Raw genomic sequence first — 25,336 nt, forward strand, 5'->3', positions numbered from 1 at the left:
GATTCTTTGGTTACGTATTTCACTAAGATGTTCAGACATGCGGCAGCGCAAAGATCTCGACGTCTGCCCCACATAAAAGGCAGAACAGGTGCAACTGACCAAATACACCACCCAATCCAACCCACAATTAGCAAAAAATATATATGTCAAAAAATAGGCTTGTGTTTCTGCTCGTAAATTGTTTGGTCTTAAGCATGTATTTACAGAATACACAATGTCCACAAGGATATGAACCCACAAGCCTATTTCCTGTGATTGTTAGTTGTTGACCATCCTGATCCCCCCTGTGAATCTTCTTAAAATGAGCAAAGTAAGATCTCAGGGTTTTCCCTTTGTGAAAAGAGAACTGACACCTCTCCGGCAAAATAGAGCCCAGTTCATCATTGGATGTGAGAATATTCCAATGCTTGTGAATTACATTTCTCAATAAACCCACATTCCTGCCATATGTGGTCACCATTCTTATAGTATATGACCCCTCTCTATGCTGTTTAGATCTATATTGCAAAAGTTCAGATCTTTGTGATTAGTAGCCCAATTACTAGCTCTAATAACATCACTCCCTCTATATCCCCTGTCAAAAAATATACTAGTAAGATCCTGCTTAAAGGTATTGAAATCTTTGTCAGAAGAACAAATTCTTCTGATCCTCAGAAACTGAGACTTTGGGATGTTCCGGATAGTATGCCTAGGATGAAGGCTTGACGCATACAGCAAGTTGTTATATTGTGGGTATTTTCTGTATACTGAGGTGCATAATGTATGATCTGGTAGACGCAAAATTCTAACGTCAAGAAAATTGATTTCCTCTCTACTCTCTCATTACAATGAATTCAATACCCACTTGTTTTCATTAATATATTCCACAAATTCCATAAGATAGTCAATGTCTCCTTACCATACCAGCCAACAATCTTCCAGGAATCTTCTCCATATTTCAATCTCTGGCAAAAAAATGTTATGGGCAACGTTGTAAATGATCTGCTCCTCTATAAAACCCATGAACAGAGCTGCATAAATGGGGGCAAAAGATGCTACCATAGCTGTACCTTGGGTTTGCCAATAACATTCACCCTTGAAATAGAACATGTCTTTAGTTAAGACGTGTTCCATCAAACACACAAGCAGTGTGTTAAATCCTGGAGTATAAAGTTCTACCCTGTTAAGCCAGTACTCCAAGGCTTGCAAGCCTGCCCAATGGGGGATACTGGTATAAAGTAACTTGATATCTAGAGTGCACATCAACCAATTGGGCTCCAACTGGGAATCAGACACTATCTGTAGGAATTCAGTTATATCTTTAATTCTAGCTCTGACGTATGGCAGTAGTGGCTGTAAATACTGAGTCAAGAACATAGATAGTGGCTCAGTCAGAGAACCTATTCCCAACGCAATCGGTCTTCCAGGGTGCTGGTTAAGATCTTTGTGAATTTTAGGCAGGAGATATAGATATTGCTTACCAGGCTCCTTTACTGTAAGATGTTGTCTAACTCTTTCACTAATAATACCTTCATCCACCGCTTTTTCCAAGAATTCATCAGATACTTTCTTAAAATTCGGGGTGGGGTCGATAGGCATGTTCATGTAATGCTGAGGCTTAGTAAGTTGCCTATTTCCCTCAGCCCAGTAATAACTGGAATCCATGACCACTCTTGCCCCACCCTTATCAGCCGGTAGGATGGTAATATCAATGTTATCTTGGAGTTCCTTAAGTGCTTATTGCTCCCCTTTGGGCAAATTATTGTCTCAATACTTGAAAAGGACACAACTTAAAATGTATATCCTCAAGGACTGCTTGTTGAAAGACGGACACATGTTTATTCATAGGTGGAGAAAAACTGGATTTGTGAAAATGGAATTTAGTAGATCTTTGAGAAACATCCTGTGTATCAAAAAATAATTTCAAATTCAGTTTTCTACAAAAACTATAATGTCATTAACCAGATAGTTTTCATCAATAAAAAAACAGGTATGTAGTTCAGCCCTTTATTAAGAAGTTGAGTCTGATCAGAAGACAGTGTATGCTTTGAAATGTTATGTACATTGTAATACTCGGTATTTACTTCACCATCGATTGTAAAATATATTCTATAGTGTCTACCCTTGTGCTTGCATCCCCCCTGTGTATCTTACTCCTACAGGGGGATTCTGAACCTGCCCCTTCTCAGATTCTTGGGAGTCACTGACATATATACTATCAGTGTCAGTTGCCGAGGATTCATCTCCTGAAGTGCTAAAACCCTGACCTGATTTTTTGTGAATGGAGAGAGGTCTCTTTCTGTGGGTGTTTGTCCCATATTGGTTGCCCTCTGTAAACCTAATGCTCTTCTGGGATTCAAAGGGCCTGCCCTTGTCATAGTCCTCCACATCCCTGTTAAATTTGTGCAACTTGTTTTCTTTTGTTTGGTTCTCAAATAACAAGTGCTCCCTGGAGAGTTTATTCAAGTTGTCTGTGTAAAATGACTGGCCCTCAAAATCCTTCACTTCCTCACACAATCGTTTAACATCATTCCTATTCTGTTCCACAATCCTCTCATAACAGGAGTATGTTAACAAAGGCCATAGATGCCTTTTCTTGTGCCATATTCCACTCTCTGACCAAAGTATAATCAGATTTGACCACCAAAGGCTAAATCTTAATCCTCAGCCCCCTCGGTGTGATATTTCTATTCTGGTAGACCTTGAACAATTTTAAATGCCAGATATTTGTGTGTAGAGTCTTCAAATTTTTGTCTAATTTTCTGAAAAGCAAGTTACAGCCATCAACTGGATCAACGTTGCCTATTTCAGTTGTGCCATCACTTTTTGAACTCAGACTGAACACTCTAATGTCATCCTGATCTGTACAAAGGCCCAACAATATGTTGTTCAGATCCATGACAATAAGCCCCTGACTTGCACCACAATAAGCAGGTGTGAACAATGGCACAACAAAAGAGGGAAAATAAAGAACCAGCCACACACCAACCAACCAGCAAAAGCCCAGGGATTCAATTCAAAATTTTATAAGCTATATGTTGCTCAAAAGAGTAACCGACAGTGGTGACTAAACAGACAAGGTACAAATGACCCAATGATGCCCTAAAATTTCAGAACGATAATTTCAGGGAGTATAAAGACTTCCTCTATATAATTAACACTGCATTGACCATACCTGGTGTAACATTTAACCAAATTAACCAAAGCAAAATGTAAACAAATCTTATACCAAATGATATGCTAAAAATCAGTTATGTTATGTCCCAATTAGGATATGCTCGCATACAGATCTAATACCCTCAAACAATTGTATATTCTAGAAGGAGTTAAACACTTAACAAAATTCTCACAGTGAAATATTTTCCTTTTTTGTGTGGACAACCTAGCTGAGTGTGTGTCCAAATCACACAAAAAAGTGTATGTAGTCAAAAATATTCAGTATTATTAAATTATAACCTATATATTCTTCACTGTGTTAAACTTTGTTCATTGACAAGAGCAGTAATTCTTTTCCAACTTGTCCATTCACAAAAAATCCAAATCAATGGCAAACTGCAAAAATTACGCACTGTTGTTTCCCAATATGACAATAACAAAATTAGTCAAACCATGCAAACAGGAAACAAGAGCAATAATTCTAGTCCCACTTATCTGTTCCAACAAATCTGAATCAATACCCAACTTGGAATTTAAACATTGTTATTACCCAATGTAACGATAAAAAATAGTCACACCATCCACTAAATAAATGCAGTTTCCAACATTATCAAAAAAAGCATGTGACAACAACTTGCTAGAATGCTTGTCATTAATAGGTGTAATGGCTTGCTAAAACAGTCAGATAGTTTCATACATCCCTTCAAGTAGTCGCAATAAAATACCCTGAATACAAAAAGCATTCAATAAAAATAAATGACATTTCAGAGTTCCATTCACAAATCCATAAGAAAGTTAACATGAATAAACATAAAGTCCAAATATGTCTAATCTTTGTTATGAATTACTCCCTTGTTGTAATAATCACCAAACACAACCTATAGTGGAACTGTGTCTCAAAAAGGCATCGGACGTGTTCATTGGACTGGGTGGCAAATACAAAAAGAGAAAAATAGTCAAGATGCGGGTGGCCAAAAGTAAAAAATAGCACATACATATATTGTTTTAAGAGTTATACCACAACCTTCTGACCATAAAGCGAAACTGCTGAGTAGCAACCACCGTAAACTGCTGGTTTTAGAGTCTGCAATCCTACTTCAGCACGAATGTTTTGAACATGGCTGCAATGTGTCACTCAAACCCAACATAAATCCTTCCAACTTCCAAGCATCAAACCAAAGGTCCCGATCCAGCCCACAGGAACTTCAGCACCAAAATTTAAATCATCCAAAACGAAAGAAATCGTAGGTAAACTAAATGAAGGTGAAGTACCATAGCCTGCTATACACTCCAGGAGAAGTCATCCTCATCTCCTAAAACTGAAGTAAATGTCATAAATGCCAACAGCCAGCTCAAAACGTAATCAGTACCACTAGTTAGCTAGCAAGTACGGCTGATGCGAATGGCCAAACAAGCTTGATAGATCCAAAATCAAAGAGGTCAGCACCACAAGGACTAAAATAATTTTGTAGTTATTTTATAATATCACATTCCAGACCAGTTTCGGCAAGTAGCCTTCATCAGTGATATCCTAGTACATGTTCATTAGTTTAAATACACTCGGTATCCCATCATTTCCTATGACATCACTTCCACCCCAATAATTAGTGCAAAAAATTTAAACAAAAAAAGAAATGAATTAATACATTACATTTTATCATTCAGACCTGGTGAAAATAACCCCCCTAGTTTAATAATCCATTTCCTTTCTTTTTGATTCAAAATAGAGTGCCATCCTGTTTTGAAGGATCTATTACCCATGACCTTATCTATTACTGCAAAAGTAAACCTAGCTGATGTATGTACTTGAGAATGTCTGTATAAAGGGTTTGTGATTCTTTGGTTACGTATGTCACTAAGATGTTCAGACATGCAGCAATGCAAAGATCTCAACTTCTGCCCCACATAAAAGGCAGAACAGGTGCAACTGATCAAATACACCACCCAATCCGACCCACAATTAGCAAAAATAATATGTCAAAAATTAGGCTTGTGTTTCTGTTCATAAATTGTTTGGTCTTAAGCATGTATTTACAGAATACACAATGTCCACAAGGATACGAACCCACAAGCCTATCTCCTGTGATTGCAGTTGTTGACCATCCTGATCCCCCCTGTGTATCTTCTTAAAATGAGCAAAGTAAGATCCAAGGGTTTTCCCTTTAAGGGTAGGATACACATGGGGGGACACAAGCACAAGGGTAGACACAATAGAAAATCTTTTGCAATCGATGGTGAAGTAAATACCGAGTATTACAATGTACATAACATTTCAAAGCATACACTGTCTTCTGATCAGACTCAACTTCTTAATAAAGGGCTGAACTACATCCCTTTTTTTTATTGATGAAAACTATCTGGTTAATGACATTATAGCTTTTTGAAGAAAACTGAATTTGAAATTATTTTTTGGTACACAGGATGTTTCTCAAAGATCTACTGAATTCCATTTTCACAAATCCAGTTTTTCTCAACCTATGAATAAACATGTGTCCATCTTTCAACACGCAGTCCTTAAGGATATATATTTTAAGTTGTGTCCTTCTCAAGTATTGAGACATAATTTGCCCAAAGGGGAGCAACAAGCACTTAAGGAGCTCCAAGATAACACTGATATTACCATCCTACCAGCTGACAAGGGTGGGGCAATAGCAGTCATGGATTCCAATTACTGGGTTGAGGGAAATAGGCAACTTATTACATGAACATGTCTATTGACCCTACCCTGAATTTTAAGAAAGTAATTGATGAATTCTTGGAAAAAGTGGTGAATGAAGGTATTATTAGTGAAAGAGTTAAACAACATCTTACAGTAAAGGAGCCTGGTAAGCAATACCTATATCTCCTGCCTAAAATTCACAAAGATCTTAACCAGCCCCCTGGAAGACCGATTGTGTCGCTAATAGGTTCTCTCACTGAGCCATGTTCTTGACTCAATATTTACAGCCACTACTGCCATACGTCAGAGTTAGAATTAAAGATATAACTGAATTCCTACAGATAGTCTCTGATTCCCAGTTGGAGCCCAATTGGTTGATGTGCACTCTAGATTTCAGAACTTTATACTCCAGGATTTAACACAAAACTTGTGTGTTTGACAGAACACGCCTTAACTGTTCATGGGTTTTACAGAGCAACAGATCATTTACAACAATGCCCATAACTTTTATTTTGCTAGAAAATGACATATGGAGAATATTCTAGTCTCAATCTTTGAGGATCAGAAGAGAATTTTTTTTGATGAATATTTCAATACCTTTAGATCTGAACTTTTGCAATATAGAGCTAAACAGTATAGAGGAATATTCTCACATCCAATGATGAACTGGGCTCTATTTACTGGAAAGGTGTCAGTTCTCTTTATCTTACTTACTCATTTTAAGAAGGTCCCAGACATTTTCAAATACATACATCAGCTAGGTTTACTTTTGGAGTAATAGATAAGGTCATGGGTAATAGATCCTTCAAAACAGGATGGCACTCTATTGGATTATTAAACTAGGGGGTTATTCTCACCAGGTCTGAATGATAAAATGTGATGTATTGATTCATTTTTCTTTTTGTTTCAATTTTTTGCACTAATTATTGGGGTGGAAGTGATGTCATAGGAAATGATGGGATACCGAGTGTATTTAAACTAATGAACATGTACTAGGATATCACTGATGAAGGCTACTTGCCGAAACTAGTCTGGAATGTGATATAATAATATAACTACAAAATGATTTTAGTCCTTGTGGTGCTGGCCTCTTTTATTTTGGATCTACCACTGAATTTTTCTCATGTGCAACTTGGATAAAGGAAGCATTGGTATGGCTGCTGCCATGAATCTTAGTGCTCTGAAAATCTTATTTCCCTCTGTGAACAGGCTTGGAGAGGTCAGAGGGACTGAAAGTAAGTTGTGAGGCTTTCTCCTTGGGCAAAAAGGCCTACATGTTTTTTGTGTCCAGTCTGCAACCCAAGAAAACTAGGTCTTGAGTGAGTTGAAGGAAAGATTTTTTGAAACTGGCAGTGAACCCCAGCAGCAGGAGGAGGAGGAGGAGGATGAGGATGATAGTGAGCAAAGGTGCTGCAATAAGACCCAATATGAAGAAACCTGGATTAGCAAACCATCTATGCAAGGGAATATTTATATGCCCCCAAATCCTGAAAAAGGCTACAACTGGAGATAGGTACTTTGTGAAAAACTCTGGGGACAGTAGAAACCCAAAAGACAAAGCAATAAACTGAAACAAGATGAATCAATAAAGAAACTCAGGAATTTCCTTCAAGAAGGATGCATGGGGATATACAGGCACACATCCTTCAAATCCAAGCACAAAGGCCTGAGGAGAAGGGTCTGAAGAGACAGCATTTAGAAAGTTGGTACCTTGAGGAAAGTGTTGAGCTGGGAGAGATCCAGAATGGGTCTCCACTGTCCTTCTTTTCTTGGTACCAGAAAAAGCCTGAGCTGAATCTGGGTCCCAGGAACTGTTTCTATGCTGCTTTGGGACCGTAGGTCCCATATGATTGGAGGGACAAGAGTTAATTGGTTGTGAGGCATTTGTGGAAGAAGTAGTTCCTTCCAGGACATACTTTGACCTTTTTTGATGATGGTGCGTACCCATTTCTAGTAATCTTTTCCTAATTTGTAATGTAAAGAGTGACACTTTTTGAAAGGGGGAAGGTGCAGTGGAGGGGAGGGGGTAGGAAGATAGTTACACTCACTTATCTGTGAAGGGAGGCCTCTCAGATCTGGGGACTCCTTTCAGATTTTTCTAGAAATATTTTCCTGGATGCCTTCTTGGGTTTCTGAGAAGGCATATGCTCTCATTTGAATAAGGAAGTGTTCTTGGCAGGGTAATTCCTTTGCTCTCAGGGCATAGATGTAAGAAGGATTTGTCTGCATTCCTTCATTGTTTTACCCTGCTTCTGCAAAGTTTTGAATAATTTAGATGCCTACTGTCCAAACAACATGTCTTTATCAAGGGGGATTAATCTAGGAGTTTAGCCTTGAAATCTTCTGGTAATGGCTATTTATGCAACTAGGTGCATCTCCTAATATCTGAGCCAGTAACAGCTGTTCTGGAACAGGACTTAACAGCATTATAGTTGCATTTTATACTATGACTAGCCACTTGAGTTGCCTGATTTATCAAGGATGAAATCTGTTGCTTGGAGAGTATGCCTGACATGCATACCTCTCAGCTGTTCAGATTTTCGCAGAATGTCCAGATTTTTGCCTCATATTTTTGGTCTGTTTTTTACAACCTTTGTGGTTTTCTGTCAAATCACTTAGAATCAAAGTCACTAAATAATGACATCCATTTGAGTTTCACGCTTGTTTCACACTTCATATCCTTCAGAAAATGCATAATAACACAACTCCAAGTATTCTAGCAACTGTCTAAGTTTATAAGAGCAATATTTAAAATCTGCCCCTAATTTTGGGCCTTTGCCCCACCATTATTTTAGGCTTTGTCTAGATTTCTTGTACTAAGAGTTTGAGCGGTATGCTGACATGTCAGCCACAGCTTTGTTCAGATTAAGGATAGATAAAATGTGTTTAGTCATCTGAGACTGATACTTTATGGCCCTGAAAGCCAGAGTGGAAGCAGTATAGACTTTTTTCCTCACCTATCCATAGCCTTGCTGTCCTTGTCTGAGGGTTGGGTACTAGCATTTGGCAGTAGCACAGAGGGTTTTAATGATGCTAAGAAGACAGTGAAGGGTCAGCTACAAGATTCTAAAAAAGAAACTTAAGATCCTCTGGAACTTTGTAGTATCTACCTAGCCTTTTAGAAGCAGGGAATTGAGAGTCTGAAGCTGTGGATGTTCATAGGAAAGCATCCAGAAAGGCTTCCAGGACTGGAAAGACAGGGGAAGACATTGGGGTGCCCACCTCTAAAAGGCTGTAGTATCTCTTTTGAACATCAGAGATTTGCTTAGACTCCCACTCACAATGTTTCTTCATATTTACAATGGTCTCTCAGAAGGGGAATCAGAAGAGAGGGAGTCCTCATCATCTGATGGTACCTGACCAGGAGAGTGTATTTTAGAGGAATAGGCTAAGGAATGGTCAGCAGAACCTGAACCCTCCGACTCCTCTTCAGATGAAAATTCTATACTAACCTTCTGTGGAGTGGGCACAGGAGCTGAAAAGGAAGGAGACTTAGGAGCCATAACGGCCTTGAATAGGTCATGAGAAAAGTACATCTACCACTTCTCCCTAGTTGGAGGAGGAGAGGGAACATGCTTGGTTTTCTGCCATTTTGTCTTGAGTGACATCCAACTAAACCATATGCAGAGGCTCCAACCCCTGACATACCTCAATCAGTGTTCCAGAAGTTTCTTCCCATACTAAAATCTGAGCGATGCCCTCTGGCTCCTCTGAAATAATGATCTTTGGTTCTCCCTTCTCAATCACAGTAACAGCCAATTCAGATGTGTGGTCCTTGGATATTATACCAGCCTCCAGCTGGGTCATGGTAGCAGGCATCTGAGGTAGAGCCAGATGCACCACAGGTTCTTTAACCTCAGTGAGTATGTTGGAATCAGACTGGGAAGACTGGGACTCGAGCCTTGGCCTCTTCTGCTTTTTGTTGAGAGTGAATTGTATGTCAGGTGTGAAGGGATCCACTATCTTACACTAGGACAAATGCTTTACATGTTGAGTCTCTACAAACATATTCAAGGACGATAAACAGGATTTCAATGTCTTGGTACAAAGGATTGGCAGATGGAACAGGATCTGTAGTCATGTTCTACACCCAAGCAAAACAGGAAATGGGAATGGAGGTCTTTGTATGGTATCTGCCTATTGCATTCGCACTATTCCCTTCCAGCTGACATCTAACAAGAGCACAGAAAGGAGGATAAACTAGAAGGACGATTGTCCAACAGGGTATTTTCTGAATCCACGAAGGCTTACGATGCAAACAACAACATGGAGATCAGACCAATGGGTCCGAAACCTGAATTCAGGCTGGTGGTGAGATAGTCTTAGAATATATTCTCATACATCCACTTATATACCCTACACTTGTTAGCTGAGGTCACATGTTGGATGTATGCCTTCTGGGAAGGTTTAGGCTTTAGTACCCCAGCTGGTTGTCAGCGGTGAAAATCCATCTGTTTGGAATACTGCAACAGTGGTTTCAGTAAGGACATCCCTAGCATCTGAGCTCATGTGTTCTACCCAGGTCATAGCTGGAAGAAAAATTCCAATACCTGTGGAGTACCTCAGCAATTTTTTCATGCTAGCTATCTGCAGAATGGTAGAACATTCTAGATGCTCCCATTATTACACTGGCACCCATCCTCCCTGTTACAGTCTGCTCACAGCCGGATTAAAAACATCTCTGTCAGATGTCTTGAAAGTAATGTGTTTCACAGCTTACAATTATCTGTTTTCTCTGCAAATACAATGCCATAAACTTGATTCACTTTTAATTTACTGGTTAATTTATTTGTTTATTTATTTTACATTTGTTGACCGGGATTGCCCGACTGAGCTGAAGAGCCGTTTTTCAGCGGAGGCCCGGGAAGAAAAGCTCTAACATATTATACAATTTTCATTATAAATTAGCATTAAACAGCAATGTTACAGGATTATTACAAGGCATTAAGTAGGAATACAATGTTATACAGTGTCAATAATCAGGAGTATAGCATAACTATTTCAAGAATAAAAAGAAATATGTCATTAAGATGAGTATAGTTTTTGGGGAAAGTTGTTACAAAACACAGTTTTATCATGAAGTAGTTGCATGAAGGCAAAACAATTACAATAGTATGTGTCTCTGAGGCAATTTGCTTAATAGATTTTAGAAGGCAGTAGAAAGAGTAGTCAAGGAAGATTAGAGAGAGCTAGTGAGATGAGTGAGTTAAGGACAGAAAGTAGATTAAGGTATGAGAAGTAGGGGATGTTAAGGAGGGAGTGCAGTGGCAAGACCAGTGACTTTTAAAGTGCTCTTTGGTGGCTGTCTTAAATTGTTTAGGATGTGTAAGGGTCCTGATTTCTAGTGGGAGCCTATTCCAGGCAATAGTGGGGTGATAGCTGTACATGTTACGTCCAACTTTAGACTTGGGTTTGTAGATTTGTAGTAGGTCTTGGTTAGAGCTTTGGAGAGGTCTGCAGGGAGAATAATGGGAGATGAGAGGGGATAGTGCTGGGCAGTAGAAAGGATGGTATAGGTTAGAATGGATAATCTGGAGCTGAAACAGAAGAAGATGGTGGGGTAATTCAAGCCAGTTTTGGTGTTTTAGAGGGAGACAGTGATGGGATTTGTAGGTTTGTTGGGTAGCAACTCTAGCTACCTTGTTGTAGGTAGATTCGAGTTTGGTCAGGAGTGCTGAGTTAAGATTTGTGAGAATTTGAGAATTGTACATTAGACTGGGTAGAAGGAAGGTAAGAGAGTGTAATCTTAGCTTCAGAGGGAAGGAATTTCTTGTTACAGTAAAAGAGCCCTAGTTTTGAATGAGTCTTTTTGATACAGTTATTAACATGCAAGTCAAATTTAAGCTGATCGTTGATGGTTACGCCTAAGAGCTTAGTGCTGGATTCTACCTGAATGGGAGTGTTAAGTGACTGTGTGGAGAAAGACTGTTTAATATTGTTGCACTTTTTAGATAGGAAGAGTAACAGCTTTGTTTTTTAGGGTTAAGGATGAGCTGGTTGTTGGAGTGCCATGTTTCAACTAAGTTAAAAGATGCCTGAGTATCTGAGAAGAGCTTAGAGGGAGAGTTGGCTGTGGTGATGACCGTAGAGTCATCTGCATATTGCACTAAAGATGACTGAGGACAGCAGGTATAGGGCTGATTAGTAAAGATATTAAAAATTAAAGGCCCTAGGATAGACCCGTGAGGTACACCCATTTTGACAGGGAGAGGAGGGGAGAGTGCAGAGTGCTATCTCACTGACTGAGATCTATCAGTGAGGTAGCTGGAGAACCATGCAACAGTATCAGAGGAGAAGTTGACGTTATGCAGTTTGTGCAGCAGAAGAGAGTGAGAGACAGTGTCAAAAACTGTTGAGAGGTCCAACAATGGGCAAGACATAAGTTTATGGTCATCCAGGGCTATAGAGACAGTGTTGAAGAAGGATAATAGAGCTGTAGTGGTGCTATGTTTGGGTCTGAAGCCATGTTGAGTGGGTGTAAGCAGATTTTCCTGTATTAGACACTGCAAAACTTGTTTATGAATACATTTTTCTAGTACTTTAGAGAGAGGGGAGAGGATAGCGATAGGTCTAAAGTTGGAGATATCAGAGGAGTTACCTCCTTTGTGTATATTAACAGTACAATCTCACCTCAGAGTCACTACAGCTGACCCAGTTCCCAGACACAGTATACCTAGATATTAACATTACATATCATGGACTGCTGCTATGGTTCAGTGACTGGGAAGAAGGGTATCAGGACTGCAGGTGGAATTAAAGTAAAACATATTGCCTTACTGTAGTCTGCAGGGTTGTGGTAGGTGGGGCAATACAGGCCCAACTTCTTCAGATACGGGATGAGGTAGGGGACTGTTCCTTTGTAAATACATTGCCCCTGGCTCAGAATGTACAGCTGTAAAAGAGAGAAAAAAATGTTTAACAGCAGAATATTAAAGGTAGTGTAAGTGGTAGAGAAAATTCATAAGTTACAAATCAAATCAGATAATATAAGCTGTGCTTACAGGGCACATTACTCCATTTCTTCTGTGATCATGATGTCTCAAATTCATACTTGCATAGTCCAAAATGCATATTGTTTCACTAAAGCTGTACTCAAGAAAAGTGATCCTATTTTTCTACAGTCAGACGTGTTCATTAATTTGGTCTTAGCATTATTTCTGACCTAAATATGAATCAGGAATGTATATTAAAATGCAAAGCATATGCAAGAAGTACAACAAATTAATGTCATACTGCAGACTCACTGCATGCATAAATGCATATCCTTAATATGTTAAGCTCAGTGTCTATATTTCACAGTTATGTGACACAAATTCAAAAGCCCAGTTTTATCTCTGCCATGCCCCTTAAAATACCCTTTGCTGATGTCAGGTGTGCTAAGCTCTGCACCAGAAACTCAAGAGGTCACTGTAAAACTTTAGGAATAATGTCACTCATCAGGATGCAGCTCAGAGCCTCACCACTTCCTCATTTGCCAGTCCTTTGTACTTAGCTGCTTCAGAAGTCTGTTACAAAATGAAATTGGTAGAATTTTTTCAATTTATTTATTTGTCTGTCTGCAGCTTATCAAGGTTAGTGTCGTAACTCAAAAGGCATTTATTTCTGCCTCAAATACAGCCTTGAGGTAGCAAGTACTGTGAGTGAGTAGGAAGCAACACTTTGAACTTTTAGGAAGTCTGATAATATTTCAGATTATGAAAATGCTTATTCATCTAGTATGCATACATGTAATATTACTATGGTAATTGGCTAGTCACATGTCAAACAGATAAAACATTTTGCAAATAAATACATAAGACAGCTTCTGCAAAAATCTAGAGTCAAACTATAATTTCCCAAACCAAAAGCATAATCAATTTTTAATCTGTATGACCCCATGAACACAAACTACCATTTCTCATAAGACTGTCAGATAGTGATAACAAAGTGACATTTCTGAATACTATTTATTATTCACCTAGTGGCATCTCTTGTTCATTTTTTAATTTAGCTGACAGTGGCAATAATGAACAGTGGCCCAGTTAAGCTGCTTAGTATTTACATTATGGTCTTGTTCATTGCTATATCTGCTAGCACAGGACGTGAAGACTAGAAAGAACAATGTGTAAATGATTAATATAAATATACCTCTGTTAGAAAACCAGGGGGAGCTAGTGACTTCAAGGCAAGGTGGGTATAACATAAATGGGGTTGGACTAATCCAAGGTAGGTTCATCTTTGAGCATGCTTACAGTATTAAAAATAACAACTGGATATATGTAACTGTCCATGCTACGTAGGTAGGGGGAGAAGAATGCTGAAGCCTTAATCTAAAACAATATATAGGGCTTTCTGTACCACTGTAGCTCTCTTTTAAGTTTTGCAAATCATAAACTGTGCACAACTGAATAGATCTACACATTATGAACATTACTGGTCATCTGCATATTATGAACACTATTGGCCAACTGCACATAATTAACACTGCTGGTCATCCTTGCCACTGGCCTTTGTGGAGTAGTGTTTAAATATTTATATTTCAAACATCGTGCTTCTGCTGTATACCATGGATCATAGCTGAAAAAATCCATTGTATCACTCTCCTTAAGATGGTTATACTTACTAAAGAAAATATAGTATTCATAGGTAATAGGGGCAGCACTGTGGTTTGCATTGCTGCATCACAGCTCCTGGTTCTGTGGTTTGATCTTGGGCTGAATGCTTTCTGTGTGGCTTTTATATCTTCTATCCATTTCAGTTTTTGACAAATGCACCTCCTCCCTATTTCTAAAAAACATGGCCATTAGGTGGACTGATGAACTTGTAGACTGCCTGTAGCTATGCAAGAAGTGTGTGCACCTGTAACTACATGTTTTTGTGTATTTTTGTTTTGCTATCCAGATCTCACTTTCCTTTTTGGTTGCTATTCTCTCTCACCCCAAATAGTGTAATGCTGTGGCACTACTGCATATGTAGTTCACTGCATTTGATGGGCTGTTTTACATGACAGCTCAACAACGTTGCCAACTTTTTCAGCAGAATTAACAGTTCCACTTTATAATGATGTATCTACACTGCATAAGCTGGTGTGAGCATGACTTAAAAATGAAATTTAAAATAAATCAAAGCAGTCCAACAAAAATAAACTTATTTAAAGGTAAAGAAACTACCACAATTTTCCATGTGTATGATAATTTAACTGATTTATTATGATGTCATGATTAGTTTGTATTTATAAGTCTATGTATTTGTGGTGATTTTATCTTCCCCTGGAAGGCTTTTTGCTGAGGTGCTAGGAGAATAGATTATTACATGTGTGTAGAAAATAGTCATTTTTGTATTTCTTTTTCTGGTTGTTTAGTTTATCCCCCCCCCCCACCATGATGATACACCTTGACTTTTATGAGACGAACTTGATGTGAAACAATGTAGCGCTGACCAGTTTATTCATCATCCTACTTCAGTTCTTCAAGAAGAACATCTTGCTATCCGAGGTGAACTTTCTGTGAATGATTTTTGAATGATTTTAGGGAATCAAGAGATGTTCATTTTAATGATTTATTTGCATCTATGGTTCCCAGTCACAATTTGGATTTATTCAACAGAATATCAAAATTTGTTGGGCCAGCTGGAAAAATATTGGTATTCTGAAACTAGAACACACTAACATAATTTTTTACATTAGTATGTAGAACTTAATCTTACACTTTATGGTCTTAGAGCTTTTATGACCCCATCTGCTCCTTTTGATTTGAAAAATTCAGTGAACTTAGACTGTCCAAACACTGGGTTGCAGCTGCTCATCAGTGTGCTTTGGAATGGGTTTGTATTTTACTTGATCATGATACACGTAAACAGAATCAATTGAGTGTTAAAATTGGAACTTTGCACGATCAGTTAAAAAAATGAACTTGGTAACACTATTTTTAATGACAAGTTGCAACAGTTGCATTTTAAAATTAAAAAAAATACATGAAAATTAACTAGTTGATTATAAAAAAAAACTTGAAAGAGATAATAGGGATTATGCCAATCAGCAAGCGTTTCTATGGAGAAAGGAGTCTTCGTCCAATAGGAATGTGAATGATGTATCAGCTAGTCATTGTTCTGACATGGATATGTCTTTAGAATCTGCTTTGGCCTCTTCATCTTCATAGAATTCAACTCCCAGTACTCCTACAGCTACGGATATGCCAGATGTGGGAAAAGATGATCTTAGTTATACTGTGGTGGCAGGTAATAATGTTCATTTGAATTGCAACCATCAGAACTTATGATTTAACAACAGTTTTCATCACAGTGGACAAAAGAGAAGGATGGAGCAACAAAACTTATGAGGAGAATACCACCAACAGAAAAAGAAGAACAGAAGGTAAAATGGGTCATTTTTATTCTGGCCAAGCTACTTGCATTGAATTGCCTGATATTTTGGAAGAGTTTCGTAACTTTGGGGACACTGGTAGTGATGAGAATACGGTTTTAAATATTTCTAGTATTTTTCTTTCTTTAGATGAACTATTGGTTTTGAGTTTGGGACTTACATTTGTTCCTACGGTCTTACCACAGCTATATGAACGTAAAATTGACTGTTTTAAGCTGTGTAGAAAACTGCATTATTGTATTTTTCTTTTTTGAAAAACACAGATAACTATGTTGGTATGCAATTTTTTAATGATAGCACTGTTTTTGATTCTGATTGCTCTTCTTTTTATTCATGCATAGATGAAAGTTTGGCTCCAATGCTTATCACTTATTTGATAATACTGATATTAAAAGTTTTAGTAGTTTTATTCATCCTTATAGTTAATAAAAGTATAAGTGTTTCCTATTGTTGTTAATAATGATATAGATATGTTTTCTTCATTTGGCTGTAACAAGCATCATGCAGAATTTAATGTGAGTAAAGAATATTGGTGAACACTAAATAAATTACAATGTAATTGTAATTTAGTATTTTAACAATCAAATAATGACAAGAAAATTGTTATGAATGTTAATATTATTGTATGTGTATGAAACATTTATTCTAATGTTTACGAAAGTAGTACAATGGTTGAATATCAGAAAATGGTAAATGCTTTTTCCAACTTGTTAACCAAAGGTCAAAGGTTAGGTTATTTTAGTCAGTTTGAGCTTGATGAAAAATTATTAATTTCCAGTCTAAATTAGCTACAGTTTATTGTTTAGTTAAAGTTCATAAACGTTTAAATGACTCACCAAGAAGACTTATTGTTTCTAATTGTGATACCATATTTCAGAATTTGGGTCTGATTTTTAATACCAAGTTCAATAGGGCAGTTGTTGAACTACTTTCTTATATCAGGGATACTAATCATTTAATTGAGAGGTTATCCAGTATAATTTGGGGGCATGAAATGTTTTGGTTTCCTGTGGCTAGTCTTTATACTAGCACAGAACATAAATTTGGTATTGAAGCCATTATATGTCATTTAGGGGATCTATGTCAGTTGACTGAGTTTTCAGAAACTCAAAATTCATATCGCGAGAAAATATGACTGAATTTCTCAAAACTCGAATATTAAAAAAAATATTTTTTTTTATGTTTTTTCAGGGGGGCTTGCACCCCACACCCCCTGAAAATGATATATACCAACTCTAAGATCACACTACATTGGGGAAAATGGTAAATTTCTTGATCCTCACTGTACTGCAATCTCATTTCAAAAGCTTCAAGTTTTCAGAAATTCGATCAAATTGTCTCACCTATATCAATTTTCGAAAACTCGATCAACTGATAGGGATCCCATTTACTTGATATATCTGAGATGTAAATTTAGTGAAACTTGTTTTGTTTGAATAAATTTTTTTTGTATTTGATGAAAAATGTTTTGACAACTTAAAGGCACAGCTATGGGCACAGTTTTTGCTCCTGGCTATACTTATTTTTTTATGGATTTATAATAAAAAACGAATGGCTAAAAACACAAAATGACTTTATTACATAAAAATCCAACTGGTAAATGGTTTTATTCCCTTCATGGAACCTCTTCAGACCAAGTTGTTTAATGAACAAACTTATTTAAATACTTAATAACAATAGTATGCGACCCAAAGCACTTAATGCCTTAACCCTTTCCTTCTAAGAACAACTTTAACGTTTTCCTATCATTTTAAATGAGGGCATACACATGCATTCAGTATAATTTGCCAGCAACATTCTCTCCAATCCAGTTCATCTTCTGCATCAAACCTATGATCAAAACCAATGACTTCATCAATTATTACAAATTTGAAGGATGCCTTATTTTTTTTCTAACAAATGTTTTTGCTTAACATGTTTTGCCAAGGCATTGCTTACATCAATCTTGCCTACTGCTCTTACATGTTCATTCACTCACATGTAGAATTCTCTAATGGTTCTTCCTATATAAAATGCCGGTCATTTTATATAGGAAGAACCATTAGAGAATTTGTAATAATTGATGAAGTCAATAGTTTTGATCATAGGTTTGATGCAGAAGATGAACTGGATTGGAGAGAATATTGCATTAAGTGCTTTGGGTCACGTTATTGTTCCCACGTATTTAAATAAGTTTGTTCATTATACAACTTGGTCTGAAGAAGTTCCATGAAGGGAATGAAAGTGCTTACCAGTTGGATTTTTAAGTCATTTTGGGTTTTTAGCCATTTGTTTTTTATTATTTTGCCTTTTTATGGCTATTTTCATTTGTTTGTTTGGAAGCTTTGTGAGATATTATTTATGGGTTTGTTTGAGTAAGAATGTCAAAATTCTAATTCTTTTTTTTTTTTTTTGGTTAACATGTTCGGGGTTATTTTTGGGTTCATTGATAACCTAATTATAACAGCAAAAAGTATGGCAGATGTTTTAACTAGCAATCATTTTAATTTTCTTTAGTAGTATGTGTGTGATTAATTAGGGCAGCCACGGTGGTGTAGCGGTTAGCGTTGCCACCTCACAGCAAGAGGTTCTCCAGTTCGATTCTCGGCTGGGGTGCCTTCTGTGCGGAGTCTGCATGTCCTCCCTGTAGTTGCGTGGGTTTCCTCCGGGTGCTCCGATTTTCTCCCACATCCCAAAGACATGCAGTAGGTGGATTGGACACTCTAAATTGGCCCTAGGTGTGAGTGTGTGTGTGCCTTCTGTGGAAGGTTGGGTGCCGGGCTGGCAACTCGACACCATAAAACTCCACTGCCAATCATGAGCAGACAGATGATCTGCTGTGGTGACCCCTAACCCGGAAAAAGCCAAAAGAAGAAGAAGAAGAAGTATGTGTGTGATTAATTGTGATAATGGGGATACGAGTCCCTGTGGTGATTGTACAATCTGTCCTTTGGTGTGTAGGAAATTTGATAAAATTAAGAATAAGAAATTTGTTAAGGGGAAATTTGGCTGTACAAGTTGTGCAGTGGTTTATGCTATTAGATGTCCGTCTAATTTATTTTACATAAGTGAGACAAAACGTATGTTAGCAACTAGGTTTAAGCTACATTTGAGAAATTTATGTAATAATGTTCAGGAGACCCCCCATTAGTAAACTATTTTAATGGATATCATAAGAAAGGGTTAATGAATTTAAAAGTCAATGTTTTGAAAAACGTTTATGTATATAATAATTGTGATGCATTGCTTAAGAAGAAACTGCATTACAAGGAGAGCATTTTTGTATTAAAGTTCAGTACTTTGGTATCTAACAGGTTAAATCAAAATTGTAATTCAGAGAGTTTTCTTAATTAATTTATTATATCATCACGATTAGTTTGCATGTATAAGTCCGTGCATTTATGGTTATTTTATCTTCTCTGGAAGGCTTTATTCCAAGGTGCTAGGAGAATAAATTATTATGTGTGTGTTGAAAAAAGTAGTTTTATTTATTTATTTATTTTCTTGCTGTCTAGTTTATTTAAAGGTATTAATGAATTAGCAGAAAAATGGATAGGCTGCATCTCAGCAGTCTAATGACTCCAGCTACCAGGTATAAACATACTGCATCTACACACATGCCAGGTAGACTTTTATAACCCTGGCAGTGTATATACCTAAATAACAATGGGTAACTTGGATAAACAACCAGCTAAGATGAAAGTGGTCAAAGGCTAACTGCTTCAACTGCTATTTAACAGTTATATTTATTTTAACAAAGGGAACTTTAGTTTAATAACAGATTGAGTAGGCCTATCTTCAGCCTTAAACGCATGTCTGAGCTAAAGCTCACTTCAGTAAGAAAATCTTTGTTAATATCCCCACAGCTTGCATGCTATTACAATCCTTCACCTTTGTCTGAGAACAGACCATAAGCAGTACCAGCAGCATTTAATCCTGGTTTTATGGAAAATAATTACATTCACATTTACACATTTCTAAGAAAGGCTTCTAAAGAGTTATGGGAGTCACAAAGTTAAGCTACCAAGTGTTGAATATTTTCATCACTTGTAGCCAGTGTAAAGTCCTGTGCCCCTGAAATTGATTAAAATAAGGAAAGTATGAGAGAAGTCACTGAAATGGCTTTTACATAACTAACCTATATCTGGTACTTTGTTTTTCAACAATTACAGTTAAAAAATTAAACTGCCTCATGAAATTTTGAGAGATTTTGCTGCTGATGCAAGGCAGAAGATAGGTGGAATTACATATCTAATCCCATGTATGATTTGATAATTATGTGCTGTCAGTATCAGTAGAATGTTAAGAGTTACATTGTTTCCTTCTTTTAAAACATCACTACAGTCCTATTTGTCTATTTTTTTTATCTAATACCAGTTTACAGTGCATGCTTTCATCAGGAAATATCTTTGCCCCTTCCATTGTCAAGTTACTGAACTATATTCTGAGCATTAAAATGGCAACAATGTGAAAGTGAGACTTTGGCTGAATCCTGCAAAAGAGGTTGGTTGCATTTCGTTAAATTTTGTGCAGTTCTAATTGTGACTAATCACTATATCACACATTCCACTGAAAAAGGGTTTTACTTCTGTCAGACTTTCCCTGTAAACAAAGATAAAAATATATTTATACTTATACACACATACACTGTCGTATGTCTATATATATAAAAAAAGAACAGCAAGTGATCAAACACAACTGGTTGATTGCCAGTCAATCATAAAATACAAAACAACAAAGTTAAAACATTCTTTGCAGGGGGTAAGCCCCCCTGCTCCCCTCTACACATTTGATATACCAACTCCTGAATCTGGCCTCACAATACCCCTGGATGGGGTGTTATTTCTCAATAACATCCACTCTTCCAGGCATTACTGCTTGCCTAACACCTTCCTAAACAATGGATATATTGTGGAATTGATGTTACAATCACAAAGCAGACAAGTGCAGATTTCACACCAATATAAATGAGGAAAATAAAATGAATAGCTAAAGCAAAACATTGTCAATGCTAGTCAATGATATTGCTGTAGATAAATATAAAATAAATCATATGGGCAAATCATTTAACAGAGCAAAGAGTACAGAGACAGGTCTCTAAGGCAATCTGTATAGGACAATGTGTTAATACCCTGGATTTTCATGGTGGGAAACCTCTGTGGGCATTCCAACTGTTGTATATACCTAGTCAGGTACATGCCAAAGGGAGCACTGTACTCAATGTTGGGTTTGATAAGGGCCGAAAAGAGTGGCACTAGAACTCCTCTGGACCTGGATGCCATACCTGTACTTATAAGCTGGACAACATAGAATGATTTTCTTAAACCTTGTTCAAAAGCCAGATTACTGTCTACACATGTTCCCAGATCTTTAACTACTGGATCAGCTCTTAAAGGTGTTTTATCAATGGAGTAATTTACCTGGCTGGATGTTTTCCCAAAAGGCACTATAATGGTCTTCTTTGCATTGATTTTTAATCTATGGTTTGACACCAGTCATTTGTTGCATTAGACCCCCCTTGTAGGATTTTACTATCAAGGGGGAATTTATGATGGCTCCAAAATTGCAGTCATCTGTGAACTTGGCGAGACAGAGGTTCTTGACATTAGCCTCACCCTCTGAGAAGTAAATGTCAAACAGGAGAAAGTCCAGCACAGATCCCTTTGGTATTCCACTAGTGACTTGCCTCTTGGCACTGTTTTCTCTCCGTCCACTGCTTAGTTACCTTATCAAAGAAATCTACCAAGTTAAGTAGGCATGCCCTTCCTTTGACAAAAACAAACTGGGAAGGATCCAGTGTCTGTAGCTTGCCAATGTTTTTGTTGATCATTACCATGATAATTCATTCCATGGCTTTGCATATTAGAATAGTCAGATTTATGGGTCTGCAATTTCTGGGGTCAGTTGATGGTCTACCCTTGTGAAGATGGATAACCCCACTGCCGTCCTCCATTCACTTGGTATGTAGCCTGTTTTAAAGCTGTAGTTGAAAAATAACTCAAGTGGTCATGATACGTCATGGTTCAGGCTATTTAGGAGGCAACTTGGGATACTTTCGGCCACAATGAGGCTGCATTTGTCTTAATGAGTGCCATTATGACCTACTCCCTTCTGATAGTGGGGGGGGGGGTTATGCTGGTAGGGATTTCACAAAGGGTGGTGGGGGGAGTGGAGGATGAGGTTTGAATTTGTCAGACAGCAGATTCACTATGTCACTATGCTCAGTGAAGGTGGTACCATTTACTACTAGTTCTGCTCACTGCTACGTGTTACCATTAATTTTTTGGAGATAACTGTAGAAGGCCTTTTAGCTGTCTTTAGCCTGAGAAGGTATCTTGACCTTGTAGGTAGCTTTGTTGGACTTAATTAGTCCTCTTAGTTTCCTGTTTAGTTTAATTATTGAGCTATTGTCATTATGAGAATTGTTCATTCTAACTTTGGCCATGACTTTTCCTTTTATTATACATATGGTTAAGATTAGGATTCTACCAGTATGGTTTATTTTTGGCTTTGTTTTGGGCTTAATTCTGGTAGGTACAGCAGCCTCTATCCAGCTATTTATATGTTTGTACAATGGTTGTGTAAATATTTCTGATAGGCTGCTGTGAACTCTGGGTTTTGTATGGCACTGAAATTTGACTAACTGGCTTAATACGAGTAAGATGTAGTTTGCTTTAGAATCAGTCCTAACTGTAATGGATTTTGTTGGGTTTTCTAAGCTTATTTATATTTCAGTTTTATAATCTGGCCTCACCACTAAGTACCTACATGGGGGGGGCAGGGCTCTCCCATACTGGTGAGACCTAGGTCCAGTATGTTTGAACCTCTGGTCAAATTGTGTACTAACTAATCAAGGGCATTTGTGTTAATAAAGTCCAGGAAATGTGCCTGCAAATTGCAGGTGATGTATGTTTCCCAGTCCATGAATAGAGTGTTTGGTTATATGGAGAGTGCCTCCAGTATGTCTAGATAAGAGTTGCGGGATTACTGTGACATAGATGTGACCTATAGCTTGATAAGATATGGTAAGGCACTCTGTCTAAGGTGATTTGCATGTGGATAAACTCTAGGGTGTCATTCTGTTTAACCAACCTTGAGGTATACTTGTTGCTAATGTAGATTGAGACATCTCCACCTTTAGTCACTAACAGTTGATGGTCTAAAATATATATGTGTGGTGTATATATACTGATATCACAAGCTACTGCCCCCATCCCAGGTAGCTCTTCAACTGAAGAAGAAAAAAAAAGCAATAACTCAATCACTACATTCTAATGATTGGATGATTACAGTTACATCAACACCAGGGTTGGCCCATGCTATTGGACTGCCGGACTGCAGCCCCCTCAACTTCAAACTAACAAAAGAAAAAAAAGAAAAAGAAAAAAATAAGACAAAAAATATTTTAAAATTTCGCGGACTTCGCGCATGCGCACTAGTCCAGACTGCCGCTGAGACAGTCTGGAGCATGGGGCATGCGCAGATTGTCTCAGCAGCAGTCCTGATTGAGACATGTGAACAGGAGCGCTCCCACAAGTCTATGCAGTTTAAAACTGCATAGACTGCCTGGGAACTCGCTGGGGAAAAGCATTGGGGTCGGACTGCAAGGTCAGCAGTCAGGAGAAGGATCTCGGGTCTGGATTGGCTTGCTGCAGGGGAAGATCTCGCGACGGGCAAGGTCGGATTTGCCAGCTGCACTCGTCGGGGGTTTTGTGGATTTAATGGTGGTTTTGCGGACAGGGATGTACTACAGGACCAGGTAAGTGTACAGGGACTCTGTGTGTGTGTGTGTGTGTGTGTGAAAATACCCCTGGTGCAATATACTGGTGGTTAGGCTCATGGTGGTGTGGTAGGGAATACCTCAGGCTTGAACCCTGTACCTTGTATGCAGGTGTTAAAGACTTGAATTCCCTACCCACCACCATTTGTAAAAAAATTGCAGATTTTTGCCTGATATTTGATCTGATATGTTCCTCATAATATCTGTGGTTTACAAATGTTGCAATGCTTAATATTTGATGGTGCAGTGGTAGCATTGTTGCCTCACAGCTGCAGGTTCTCAGGTTTGCTTCTTGGCTGGGGTGCCTTCTTTGTGGGGGGGAGGGATCTGTATCTTATCCTTGTGTTTGTGTGGGTTTGCTTTTGTGTCCTCCCATGTTACAAAGACATGTCTGCATTATTTCTTCCTGGGCCTCTGCTGAAATTTTTTTTTGTTCCAAGTCAGACTCTCCTGATTAACAAATGTTAAATAAAATTGACAGGCATTTGAATTTCAGACTTCAGGTTTCTGAATGTTTAAGTCCTTGCATATTTGATGGTGCAGTGGCAGTATTGTTGCCTCACAGCTATAGGTTTTCTGGTTTGATTCTTGGCTGGGGTGCCTTCTGTGTGGAGTCTGCATCGTATCCCTGTGTTTGTGTGGATTTGCTCTGGTGTCCTGCCATTTTACAAAGACATGTGTCTACAGTATTTCTCCCTGGGCCTCTGCTGAAAATTGTTTTTGTTCCGTCAGAAGTAAAATTGACAGGCATTTGAATTTCAGACTTCATATTCTTCAGAAAATACATAGTAAAACAGCGTTTTATTTTAGCAATAAATATATAGTAACGCAACCTTTTATTATAGAAATTTTTTAAGTTTATAAGATGGCTATTTAAAATTTGTCCTTATTTTTGGGACTGTAATACCCTGTTAGTGGCTTTGTCCAGGTTTTTTGTGCTAAGGTTGACAGCTATGGCAAGAACTGAATTCACTGAATATGTTTGAGGGCTGTATTCCCTCATTACTGGGTTTGTCCAGGTGTTTTGTGCTAAGAGGTTGACAGCTATGGTGAGAACTGAATTCATTAAATGATAGCCATTTAAGTTTCAGTCTTCCTCTCTTTCACAAAGCAGCTGATTTGGCGTAGTGGTATGTTGCTCTTGACTGTTTTGCACAGGGACCTTGGCAGTAAAATGTACGGTGGTAACACAGCATTTTTCTTTCACAAAGCAGGTGATTTGGCATAGTGGTATGTTATTCTGACTCTTGCACAGGGACCTTGGGAGTAAAATGTATGGTGATAACACAGCATTTTATTCTAGCAGCTTTCCAAGATTATATAAGCAATGTTTAATGTGTCTCTGGTTTTTGCCCTTTTGACCCACCCCAATAAATTTGGCTTTTTCCAGACTTCTTGTGCTGCGAAGTTGAGATGCAGTTGA

The 25,336-nt window shown here is 37.9% G+C and overlaps 1 protein-coding gene across 1 annotated transcript in view; it reads right to left on the bottom strand.

Annotated features, from left to right (window-relative positions):
• The window catches only part of ABCG4 (ATP binding cassette subfamily G member 4), a 682,517-nt gene that overhangs the window by 114,853 nt on the left and 542,328 nt on the right, over positions 1-25,336 (bottom strand). The window contains exon 8 of the mRNA XM_044080863.1: positions 12,572-12,686. Within this exon, the coding sequence (XP_043936798.1) occupies positions 12,572-12,686 (115 nt within the window). The remainder of the gene's footprint in view (positions 1-12,571; positions 12,687-25,336) is intronic.

Source organism: Protopterus annectens, chromosome 8.part0 (assembly GCF_019279795.1).
Source record: "Protopterus annectens isolate FY-2018-M chromosome 8.part0, PAN1.0, whole genome shotgun sequence".
In the NCBI taxonomy this organism is placed as follows: domain Eukaryota; kingdom Metazoa; phylum Chordata; order Ceratodontiformes; family Protopteridae; genus Protopterus; species Protopterus annectens.